This window comes from Octopus sinensis, linkage group LG23, assembly GCF_006345805.1.
Source record: "Octopus sinensis linkage group LG23, ASM634580v1, whole genome shotgun sequence".
Taxonomy (NCBI): domain Eukaryota; kingdom Metazoa; phylum Mollusca; class Cephalopoda; order Octopoda; family Octopodidae; genus Octopus; species Octopus sinensis.
Genome location: NC_043019.1, coordinates 25403614 through 25416904, shown reverse-complemented (window position 1 = coordinate 25416904; position 13291 = coordinate 25403614). Strand labels below are relative to the sequence as shown.

Here is a 13291-nt window from a genome sequence, read left to right as displayed (position 1 = left end):
GGAGAGAGTAAAAGAGAAAGAAAGAGAAAAGAGAAAGAGAAAAAGAGAAAGAAAGAGAGAAAGAGAAAGAAAGAGAGAGTGTGAGAGAGAGGGAGAAAGAGTGAAAGAGAAAGAGAGAGAATGAGAATGGGAGTGAAAGAGAAAAAAGATAGAAAGAGAGAGAGAGAGAGAGAGAGAGAAAGAGAAAGATAAAGAGAGAAAGAGAAAGATAAAGAGAGAATGAAAAAGAAAGAGATGGTGAAAGAGAAAGAGAGATAGAGGGAGAGAGAGTGAAAGAGAGAAAGAAAGAGAGTGAAAAAATAGAAAAAAGAGAGAAAGAGAGAAAGAGGGAGAAAGAGAGAGTGAAAGAGAGAGGGAAGAAGAAAGAGAGAGAGAGAGAGAGAGAGCCATTGTTAATTAAACTAATTCAGTCATATAATTCGTTACTTTTAATCATATTACTCTCAGAGGTGCGTGGCTTAGTGGCTAGGGTATTTGGCCGACAACCATAGGATCAGGAGTTCAATTCCTGGTAAGGCATTGCATCCTTGAGCAAGACACTTGACTTCTTGTTGCTCCAATTGACTCAGGGACAGCTTTGTCACACTGCTGTGTCTCCCTGAGAACTATGTTAAGGGCATGTGTGTCTGTGGAGTACTCAGCCACATGGGCATTGATTTCAAGCCATTCTCAGAGAGATGAAAAGTGAAGTTGATTCAGGCAGGAAACTGAACTCAAAACAAGGGAACAAAATAAGGGCTGCAAATTTTTCCACAAACAAGGGCAGCTATTTCGAGGGGAAGGGGAGAAAAGTCAATTACACCGACCTCAGTACATAACTGGTATTTATTTCGTCGAACCCAAAAGGATGACCGGCGAAGTTGACCTCGGCCGAATACAATGGAAAAAAGCAATAAAATTCGTGCCCCTCCCTTACCATTCTTGATGCCTCAGTGGCACAAATAGGGAAAGGGGAAAGAAATAAGCTTAGTGAAAAATCAATCAGAATTCCATTAGTCCCGGTGGGGTGGGGAGCAAAATTTGAAGATGGTCTCACGGAAATTTCAACTAAGAACTATGAACAAATAAAACTAAAACACAGCAAGGAACTGAGTTTTGAGTTCTTAACATTTCTTGTGACTCACCTCAAAGACAAAACTTTGGTCTTGTGCCAAAATTGAAAATGATCAGTTCTCATCTGGCACAAGGTCAGCAACTTTAAAAGGAAAGGGTTTAGTCACACTCATTCCAGTAATTGTATGTTACTTTATTTTATCGACCCAGGAAAGTTGAAAGACAAAGTTGAACTTAGTCACATTTGAACTCACAAAGTAAAGAGCTGAATGTTGATAATGGTTTCAAATTTTGGCACAAGGCCAGCAACTTTACAAGACAGGGCTTAGTCAGTTAGATTGACCAACAATAATAATAATAATCCTTTCTACTAAAAGCACAAGGCCTGAAATGTGGAAGGAGGCTTAAGTCAATTACATTGAGCCTAGTGTTTCACCGATGCTTAATTTATCAACCCTGAAAAGGTGAAAGGCCAAGTCGACTTTGGCAGCATAATAATGATGATGATAATAATAATAATAATAATAATAATAATAATAATAATAATAATAATAATAATAATAATAATGAACTCAAATTTTCCCATAAGGGCAGCAATTTTTATGGAGGGGATGAGTCGATTATATCGATCCCCAAGTGTTTGACTGGTACTTAATTTATCAACCTCAAAAGAATGAAAGGTGAAGTTGACCTTAGTGGAGTTTGAACTCAGAACGTAGTGACAGGCAAAATACTACTAAGCATTTCATCAGTGGTCCTGGGTTGCTAATTCTAAGGGATGGAAATAGGGACCCCTAGTATTTGTCTGGTACCCTTTGAAATGATGGAAGGCAAACGAAAGGAAACCACAGCTAAAACATATGAAATTTAATACAGAATTTAATGACGAAATAAAAGACATCCAAACATGACAACCACACAACCATACATACAGAGAAACACACATAGAATAATATATATATATATATAATATATATATATATATATATATATTATATATATATATATACGCAGGAGTGGCTGTGTGGTAAGTAGCTTGCTTACCAACCCACATGGTTCTGGGTTTGGTCCCAATGCGTGGTACCTTGGGCAAGTGTCTTCTACTATAGCCTTGGGCTGCCCAAAGCCTTGTGAGTGGATTTGGTAGACGGAAACTGAAAGAAGACCATCGTGTGTGTGTGTGTGTGTGTGTATGTGTGTGTGTATGTATGTGTCTATGTTTATCCCCACCACCATTGCTTGACAACCGATGCTGGTGTGTTTATATACCCTGTAACTTAGCAGTTCAGCAAAAGACACCGATAGAATAAGTCCCGAGGTCGGTTTGCTTGACTAAAGACGGTGCTCCAGCACGGCCACAGTCAAATGACAGAAACAAGTAAAAGAATAAACGAATACATACATACATACATGAAATGGATATACTACACACATGCATATATATATATATATACACACACACACAGATATACACACAGAAGCATATATAATATGTATACATACATGAGATGGACATGCAGAAAGACAGGAATCTAAAACTTCCAATGTGAATTAATGGACTTCATCCTTGACCAGTTAAAGAGTCGTGTTTTTTTCTTTTTCTTTTTCTTCATTAAGTGATTGTGGAAATGTGATTTAGTTATTGCAGTAGTTTAGTAATGAGAGAGAGAGGGTTGAATATAGATATGTACTGAGAGGTTGGGGATAGGTGGAGGGGTAAGAAAGAGAAGTAGGAGAGGATAGATATACATACATACATACATACATACATATATATATATATATATAGCGAGAGAGAGAGACAAAGATATGAGAATGAAAGAAGAGATGAAGGAGAAATAAAGACAAGGGAGAGGAAGAAATAAAAGAGGAATACAAAGAAAGGAGAAGAGAGAGAAAGAGGAAGACACATGAGTGAGAGAAGAGAGATGAGAGAGAGAGATGAGAGAGAGAGAGAGAGAGAGTGAGGGTGGAGAGGGAGATAGAAGTGCTAGAGAAAAATGAGAAAACCAGGGAAGGAGTGATGGAGAATAATGGAGAAATAATAAAGGAGAGAATAAAGAATGAGAGTGGCGGGGGGGGGGCAGAAGCAGCAGGAGGGGAGGAGCAGCAGCAGCAGTTGTGGTGGTGGTGGTGGTGGTGGTGGTGGTGAATGATTGAACTGGTGGAATGGTCAGCAAAAATAGAATAAAGCTGAAAGACTTGCTCATACATATGTTCACACCCATACGCATATGTATGTATGTGTGTATATATATATATGTGTGTGTGTACATAAATATATGTACATATATATGTGTGTGTATGTACATATGTATATATGTATATTACACACATACATAAATATATATTTACTCTTATACACACACATATATATATACACTCAGAAACAGACATTCCTATACACACACAGTTATACATGCACACACACACACACACATATATATTATATATATATATATATATATATATTATATATATATATATATATATATATATATATTATATATATATATATTATATATTATATATTTATATATATATATATATATATATTACACACACACACACACACACCAATATATGCACACACAGTTATACATAAACACGTATGTACATATATTACACACACACACACACACGCGTACACACATTGGTAGAAATTAACCAGTCAGCATTTTTTAAAACAATTAATAAAGTTGTGTTAAAACAGGATTTTATTATTGGTGGTGGTGGTGGTGGTGGTGATGATAGTGGTGATGGTGGCAATGTATGTGGTGCCCTGATTTAGCAGACCTACGATTATGGTTATTCCAGACACGACCATCACATTTTTCCCCCCCATTAAGCATGATATATCTAGGAATACATTATCCAATGTGCAATGGGCCTCAAGGGAGATTTAGCCAGTCTTTCTAGTTACTCCATATTACCAAAACCACCACCACCACCACCACTGTCACTGATGATGATGATTATGATGATGGTAGTGATATGGGGGGGGGGTTGCTGCTGCAGGGCTGTGATGTCATTGTCTCTCCTACTGCAAACAAAACACCCCATTATTACGGTAGATTTTTCAATTAATTTCTGGAAGATAATTATGTACATGTGGTGGTGGTGGAGGCGGTGACAGATTTGGTGGAGGGGTGGGGTGGGGGCCATGAGCGTTTGTTGGGGGGGGGGGGTAGTACTACAAGTAGGAAGTTCGTTATAGCTGTACACCCCACCCCCATCCTATCCCATTCCATCTCCAACCCCTCTCCCCAGAAAACCTGGTGATGTTGACAGCTGTATGAGTGGTCAGTACACCCCACCCCCATCCTATCCCATCCCATCTCCAACTCCCTACCCCCCCAGAAAACCTGGTGATGTTGACAGTTGTATGAGTGGTCAAGAGGCACTACAAAATTGTGAAGGTCCTCCGACCGGTCATTCACCTCCAAACCTCTACCTACTATAAAAATACCCCAATGGAATCACTCAGCACGCTAGAAACAGAAGCTAAATTACACCCTGCCATCTTAAAAAGAAGCAAGAATGACCACACTGGACAATGTAGTTCTTAGGTGCATTATTTCAAAAATAGTAGAGATATTTCCTGACTCAGATTGTCCTCAAGTCATTGCAATCAAAAGTGACAAGGGGCCACTGATGTAGTTTAGGTTTGGGCCACCCTATGCAATAGACAAATTGATTGGTCCCTTCCTTTAATCTTTTTCTTCTGTTTCAGGCATTGCACAGTGGCCATGCTGTGGCACCACCTTCGCAGGTTTTAGTTGAATAAATTGATACTCACTCCCCCACCCCAGTAATCCCTTTCATTTAAAGTTTAGGACTTATTCTATCAAGTCTTTTGCTAAACTGCAAAGTCAGAGGAACATAAACAAAGCAACAACGGTTGACAAGCAGTGGAGGTGCACAAAGACTCACACAGATATACAAATACACACACACACACATTATATATATATATATATATATATATATATAAAATTGAATAAGGGTAGAAATTGATATTAATCAATTAAAACCAGTGGCCTAGCATATTAAAGAAATCCGAAGATTATATATATATATATATATATATATCAGCATCATCATCATTATCATCATTTAATGTCCGTTGTCCATGCTGGCATGGATTGGATGGCGTGATCAGAGCTGGCAAGCTGGGGAGCTGCACCAGGTTCGATTTGAACCTGAATGCCCTTCCTAATGCTAACTACTTTACAGAGGGCACTGGGTGCTTTCACATGGCACAACATGGGCACTTGTATGTGATGCCACATGGATGCTTTTACAGGGAAGCATATGAGCACTTTTTCGCATCTCCACATGGATGCTTTCATGTGGCACTGCCATGAATGCTTTACACGCATGATGGGCTTCCATGCAGTCTCCATCTATCAAACTGACTGACAAGACACTAGTCAGCCTAAGACACTAGTCAGCACAAGGCACTAGACCAAGATGCAGTGCAGTGGAATTGAACTCAAAATCAAGCAGTTGCAAAAGAGAGTGCCTTAACCACTCAGCCACATAACAGTTTCAACACATTTGATCTCCCAACTGGCCCTGCCACCACCACCACGACAACCCAAGTGGCCACCCTGTATGATTGGCACCCCCATAGCCCTCTTTCCCTCCCCCATGCTGCACCACTGACTGCAACAAAACAGAAACAATAACAAAAGAAATCCAGGTCATTGGAATTGTAATTGGTCAGGAAGAGTCCAAGAGAATCTCTGGGTCAGTTTCAGACAATTGTGCTAATATTGTTGACTCTAGAGACAGCGGTGGTGGTGGTAGAGATGGTAGTGGTGTGATGGTCACTGATTAACACTGCATGACATCATGGTGATGATGGTGATGATGATGTGGACTGCAATATTGCTCATGTTAATGATGGCTACATGAGTATGTCTCTCTCTTTTGCTCTCTCTCTCTCTCATGTGTATGTGTGTCTGCATGTATGTGTATACATATACATGTGTGTGTGTGTGTGTGTGTGTGTGTGTGTGTGTGTGTGTGTATATGCGCGCACACACACACGTTTCTGACGGGATGACACATTATCTACATAAAGAATTAGAAATCTGTCACACCCTAAAAGCAAGTGATCGCTGCCGCCACAACCACTACTACTACTACAACTACTACCACCACCACTACTAACAATAACAACAACAACAACAATCATAATAATAATAATAATAATAATAATAATAACCATGGCCATAGTTGCTACAGCTATGACAAGTGGCTTCACAATATATATTTTCCAATACTCAACATCATTTCTCTGAAGACAGGATAAATATACAGATGTGGAGGTGGGTGGAGTGGAGTGGTATGGTGCAATGTAGAGCAGGATGGTGGGGGGGTAGCGAAGTGTGATGGGGGGAGGGGTGTCACAGGGTAGCCATGTTGCTGTTGTTATATAACCCCAGGTCAATGCCAATCAAAAAAAAAAAAGACCGACAACAGCTTTAGGCGACTGGATTAACAACTAGAGCTAATCCGAGTGTGCCACAGTGTCTGAAACACGACAGTATCAGACTGCGTCTAGCTGCAAGCTGCATGCCATACTGCACATTTGGACATGCAGTGGTTAATTATATGCGATGCAGACTGGAAGACTGGGGATGCTGTACTCTTTCTCTGTCTCTCTCTTGCTCTACTGTCCAGTCTGTGGGCACAACAGAGGTTATCAGAGTTAACTTGGTTCAGAAATAACATCCGCTGCAACTCTGTAACAATCATTATTATTATTATTATTATTATTATTATTATTATTATTGCTGTACAACCCAGCAATGTTTACAGCTAACAATGTTAATATTATTCATGCTGCAGTTACTCTGTGTATATACAACTGTCTTATTGGTCTGGACTGAAAGGAGATTTAGTGTTTGTTCGGATGCTGTTCTGCTATCGTTGTTGATATTATCTGCCAGTTTGCTGTAAAAGCAGTCTATCAGGAGTCGCATGTTGGGCATTTGAACAAGGTGGCTGGCTCACTTGGCTTGTGCTTGCCTCAGTAGTAAATGTTTGGCAGATCAACTCGAGAGTGGGACCTCTGTGTCTGTGACCTCGTTTTGCCAAATGATTTTCTGTGAATTGGTGGAAAGCAAGAGCATGAAGCTCTCACTAAAGAGCTTTGAGATCAACCCCCAACAATTGGGAAATGCAAGCACAAGACTGCCCTGCCTGACAAAGCTACGCTAACAGAGGTGTCACCTCATACAAACAGAACGGGATTGCAGATGCACAAAGAAAATGCAAACTGTGCATGTTCAGAGCCAACTCACTGCGTTTAGTCACAACAAACCACCACAGCTTGAACTGCGGCAGAGCCTCCCAAACATACTGATTGGCCTCAGCCAGACACACTGTGCCCTGTCTTCTCCCCTGTTTTGTCCTTGGTCGTCATTGACAGACATTACAGATGAATTAATCCAATCAATATAATGAGACAGTGTGATTGTGTCTGTAATAGCAATAACTGGTTGTAACTTGCTACAACAACAACCTGTGCCCCATGAATGTCCAAGTGGTCATTTTGTTGGTCATTTCTTGATATTAGCTTTGTTTTGTTGTACAGGTGAGTTCATCAGTGTGGTACATGTACCACCCATATGGAATATCCTGTGTTTTGGGGAGATGGAAACTGTACAGAAACTCACTGGATGGATTCCACCAGTTTTGTCACTCTGTATCATTGATTCTGTCCAACAATTATGTAAAAAGGAGTGTAGCTAGGGTGGGGCAAGCAGGACACATGCCCTAGGCACCACTTTGAGCAAGGACACAATTTTAGCCAAGATCATTTTCTAATTAAGCCATTAATAAAAAATTTTTAATCTTTTTTAGGCATAGTTTGTTTTGCTTATCACCAACCATGCCACTGGAACAGAATAGGTGTTCTTACTTGACCTCACAAAATGCATGTGCTGAAATCCCCACCAGTTTAAGTGGGGTGCAATTTTGATGCTTGCTCTGGGCGCCATTTACCCTAGCTGAGCCCCTGTATATGACAGTCGGTATAGTCAGCCACTTACTACTAATTCAAAGACTACTGAATTTACTTGATCAAATAAACCAGAGGCCCTCAACCAGGGTCCACATGACAGTGAGGGGTCCACATAAGATTTTGTTGTTAAAATTTATCTGCAACAAATTTGTTATACTTCTACAATACACAAAATATTTTGATAATCTTATTTACAAAATCCCTAATGTTTAATTATAAAAATATAAAAGGATTTTTTAAAACATGGAATGGTTATGAGGGTCCAGCCGAGTTAAACAGTAATCAAAGGGGTCCACAGATTAAAAAAAAAAGGGTTGGGAATCACTCAACTGAATATTCATCATACAAATAATCTGGAGAGATTCATTTACTTCAGAAGTATTGAGGCATTGAAGAGACTGCCCAGTTTGGCTGTTACATGTCAGGACACTGGATCCTTAAAAAATCTCATCTTTTATGGAATTTCCTAACCCTTCTCTTGATATGGCGGTCTACCCTTTCCTCTTTATGAATCTTTTACGATTCAGTTCTCTGTTTGTGCTGGGGCATCCAGCAGTAAAAATCATGCCAAAACAGACCTCCCTTGTGTTGGTGCCATACAAAAAGCTCCGAGCACACTCTGTAAAGTGGTTGGCATTAGGAAGGGCATCCAGTTGTAAAACCCATGCCAAAGCAGGCCTTGCTGGTGCTGGTGTCACATAAAAAAAGCACCCAGTCCACTCTGTAAAGTGGTTGGCAGCAGGAAGAACTTCCAGCTGCATAAAATCCACACCAAACAGAATGTGGGGCTTGGCGTAGTCATTGCCAGCTCCGGTCAAACCATCCAACCCATGACAGCATGGAAGACAGATGATGATGATGATGTACTTATTATTGCTTTCTGTCTCTCCCTCTTTCCACAAGTTTCATTCCCTTTCGGCCCATGCTACATCTTTACTCAGCTCTCCTCCTCCTCCATACCCATCATACACTCATACAAACATTGTCTTCTTCCTTACTCACTACACCAGCTCTCTTCTTAGCTGCCGTCTTTCTCTCACCTTGTTTCTACGCCATTCTTCCTGTGTGCGTGCAGTATAGAGGTGCATGTAGATGTGTACGTGTTTGTGTATAGTATGCTCAGGGAACAATGGGGGACATCACTCCCTTCCACCTCCATCTTTTGCTGCTTACCACCCCCATGCCCCCCACACACACATTTTCTTTTTTTTTCTTGTTTCAATTGGTTTAAAATTGAAGATTTGTTATCAGTTTAAAAAAAAAAGGCATGACTGTGTGGTAAGAAGCTTGCTTCCCAACCACATGGTTCCAGGTTCAGTCCCACAGTAAGGCACCTTGGGTATGTGTGTTCTACTATAGCCTTGGGCTGACCAAAACCTTGAGAGCAGATTCAGTAGATGGAAACTGAAAGAAACCCACCATCTATGTGTGTCTGTGTGTGCGCGCGCATATGCGTGTGTGTCCTCACCACCACTTGGCAACCAGTGTTGGTTTGTTTACATCCCTGTAACTTGGCAGTTCAGCAAAAGAGACTGATAAAATAAGTAGCAGGCTTAAAAAGGAAAAAAACAAGTCCTGAGGGGTGCGATTTGTTTGACCAAGACTCTCCAAGGTGGTGCTCCAGCAAGGCCACAGTCAAATTACTGAAACAACTAAAAGAACAAAAAATAGATTTATACTTTCTGAACCATTCCCAAATAAAAGGGAGACTTATAAAACCACTTCCCAGAATTAAGGGCCATGAAGTTTGGCGTGGATCTCTCTGACTTCCACATTAAAAAGGGTTTAGCAGCAATGACAAAAACAACAAAATGAGAAAAAAAACACCAAAACAAGCAAAAGGAATCAAGGCCGAAGTCTACCTGGTATCTGTTTATTTCTTTGCGAGAATTCTCAAGGGATTTCTCCTTTTCGAGTAAGCGTTGAGCCATTTCTTCACATTTCTTCTCATAATGACGTTTCTGACCTTCCGCGTTTTCTAGCAGTATCATCTGTAGGGATTAAAGAGATACAGGGGGTGGGGGGAATAGATTAGCAATAATCCACCAAGTCAACAATATAGGAACTATTGGTTTTACTGATATTGATAATGATGGTGATGGTGGTGGGGATGATGACAGTGGTAGTGGTGGTGGGGATGATGATGATGGCAGTGATGGTGGTGGGGATGATGGTGGTGATGATGATGAATGTGGTGGTGATGATGTTGATGACGGTGGTGGTGGTGATGATGAGTGGTGATGATGAGTGGTGATGATGAGTGGTGATGATGGTGGTGGTGGTGATGATGATGGTGATGATGATGATGATGATGATGGTGATGGTGACGGTGGTGGTGGTGGTGGTGGTGATGATGATGATGAGTGGTGGTGGTGATGATGAGTGGTGATGATGATGATGATGATGGTGGTGGTGATGATTTTGATGACAGTGGTGGTGGTGATGATAGTGGAGGTGGTGGTGGTGGTGATGATTGTGGTGGTGATGATGATGACGGTGGTAGTGGTAGTGATGATGATGATGAGTGTGGATATGTGGTGGTGGTGGTGATGATGATGATGATGGTGGTGGTGGTGATGCGACTCACCTTTGCTTTCAATTTTGCTAATTCTGCTTCAGCAACAGCATTTTTGTACTGGAGCTGAAAGATAAAAAAATATAAGGATGATAATATGTCACATGTCATGTGAATGTGTGCGTTTTGTGTGAGAGGGGGGGAGCGAGAGAGAGAAAGAGAGAAAGTGTGTGTGTGTGTCAGTAAGAGGGAAAAAGTATGTGTACATGGGTGCAAACTGATTTCTGATAGGATCACACATAAAAGGGATCTAGTTGAACAATTTAAGGAGTCCTAGCAAGGCACAAAACCAATTCAAAGCCCCTTGCAGGATTTGAACTCAGAACATAAACAGATATAGCTAAACCCGACAACTGTTTCTGACACTCCTAATAGAGTGCTTGAGTGGTAGACCAAACACTGCCTGGTTTAACACCATCAACCGGTCCTTGGATGTTTTTAGTAGATTGGGTGTTGGCTCTAACATACCACCCAGTTTAACACCATTATTGTTCCTTGGGTAGATTTAGAATATAATAATGATAAATATACCGGCAAATAAAGTGAGATCACAGCTGTAACCTACACTAGTGTCACATAACTGGCCAACTCAAAAAGTACCATTGGATCGTAGAGCAATATGCTGTGCTTGAGGAGACCTATTGAGTCAAGTACATCAACATCAAAATGAAATCAAATCACAATCAAATGGAAATTGTAGCTTTGGTCCTCATGCTAGTGGCATGTAAAAAGCACCATCCGAATGAGGCCAATGCCAGCACCACCTTGACTGGCTCCTGTGCTGGTGGTATGTAAAAAGCACCCACTACACTCTCAGAGTGGTTGGCGTTAGAAAGGGCATCCAGCTGTAGAAACATTGCCAGATCAGACTGGTGCCTGGTGCAGCCTCCTGGCTTCCCAGACCCCAGTTGAACTGCCCAGCCCATTGCCAGCATGCAAAACGGACGTTAAACAATGATGATGATGATGATACTAATGAATTTATTGTCTACAGTGCTCAGGTGAATTACAGCTCATCAAATAAAGTAGCCAAAAGTGCTCGAATAGTCCATAGAATAATGCACAGGAAATGAAGAGTAAATGAGTCATTTAAAAAAAAAAAAGTAGAGTGAGGCATCAGGTGTACTGTTGGGGAATTTTGGGAAGCATGGGAGTTTTGAAGGATGTAGTGTCCTGATAGCTAACAACTCTGAGTGTGAGAAAAGTCATGGGTACAGTGTTATCTTTTTTCTGATTTTGGAAGCACATCCACAAGTGTTAGACATAAGGAATTCAAAACAGTGCCCAAGGTTATTGTTGGAAAGATGGTGGATAATCTTGTGGGTGTCTAGTAGACTGGGTTTTGGGTTTAACACAGAGCCAGTAGGCTTAATACTACCAGCAAGGCCCTGGATACCTTTACTGGACAGGATGTTGGGTCTAATATGCAGCCACTTGGTTTAACACCAATACAAGGTTCTTGTGTACCTTTCGTCTGAGATTAGATTGGACAATGGCTTTATATACAGAGTTATAGATTCTTCTTTTCCTACCCCTCAGCAGACTCAAAGATCCTGCAAAGATCGCAGCAACAGCCCTTCCTCTGCTAACTAAAACATTTAACCAAAAAGTGAGAGGTGTCATTTTATCAGAACAAGCCACAAACAGAATGGTACTTACTTCTTTTAACTTGACAAACATTGCCTGGGACTCCATATCGGGTGAAATCGATTCACTGCTACTCTCCTCCAACTCAAACACTTCTATAGAAGCTTTGGAAGTTTCTTCCGGGGAGCTGAGCAGCTCGCTGGAAGGCATCGACAATGGAGTAGCTTCCCCTGCCATTGGGTCTTCCAATGATTGGTCGGCTTCTTCAAACTCCTGACAACAACAACAACAAAAGAAAATAAGCACAAATAATAAATATGAGGGTGAGTCAAAAAGTAATGCCATTTTGTTTAGGACAGGTATAATTACCAGCACAGGAACATGTATCACACATCAAAATGAAGCTGGTCCTCTGTGGATCACATCCCTACTTCTCAACATAGTCACCGTTTCTCTCAATAGCAATGTTCCACCTTCAGATGAGAGCATGTATCCCTGTCCCTTAAAACTCTGTTGACTGTTCTTTGAGCCACTTCTTCACTACAATTTTCACTTCCTCATCACTGGACTATCATCTCTTCGGCCCCATGAAAGAGGGTTTGAGAGGCAAACATTATTCCAGTGACGAGGAAGTGAAACCTGTAATGAAGAAGTGGCTCAAAGAACAGTCAACAAAATTTTAAGGGACAGAGATACATGCTCTCATCTGAAGGTGGAACATTGCTATTGAGAGAAAAACGGTGACTGTGTTGAGAAGTAGGGATGTGATCCACAGAGGACCAGCTTCATTTTGATGTATGATACATGTTCCTGTGTTGGTAATTATAACTGTCCTAAGCAACATGACATTACTTTTTGACTCACTTTCGTATAAAAGAGACTTATTTAAATTTAACACTAATTAACAGGGCAGAAGTGAAATAAAACAAATAAAAACAAGAAAGATTGTTTAGGAGATATTTAGATTATTGCTGGGTTAGGGTTAAATTTTCCCAATGGTCCGTCAGGTTGAATTAAAGTTGTTTGCATTTTTTTTTAGG

General features: G+C 40.7%; 1 protein-coding gene across 11 annotated transcripts in view; it reads right to left on the bottom strand.

Annotated features, from left to right (window-relative positions):
• Positions 1-13291, bottom strand: part of LOC115223415 (neurabin-1) — a 320060-nt gene that overhangs the window by 70745 nt on the left and 236024 nt on the right. For 10 of the 11 annotated variants that reach the window (XM_036512632.1, XM_036512635.1, XM_036512634.1 and 7 more), the window contains 3 exons: positions 12324-12524; positions 10677-10730; positions 9952-10080 (listed from right to left, as the gene is read on the bottom strand). In XM_036512632.1, coding sequence (XP_036368525.1) covers positions 9952-10080; positions 10677-10730; positions 12324-12524 — 384 coding nt within the window. The remainder of the gene's footprint in view (positions 1-9951; positions 10081-10676; positions 10731-12323; positions 12525-13291) is intronic. The other variant, XM_036512633.1, reaches the window with a different exon arrangement.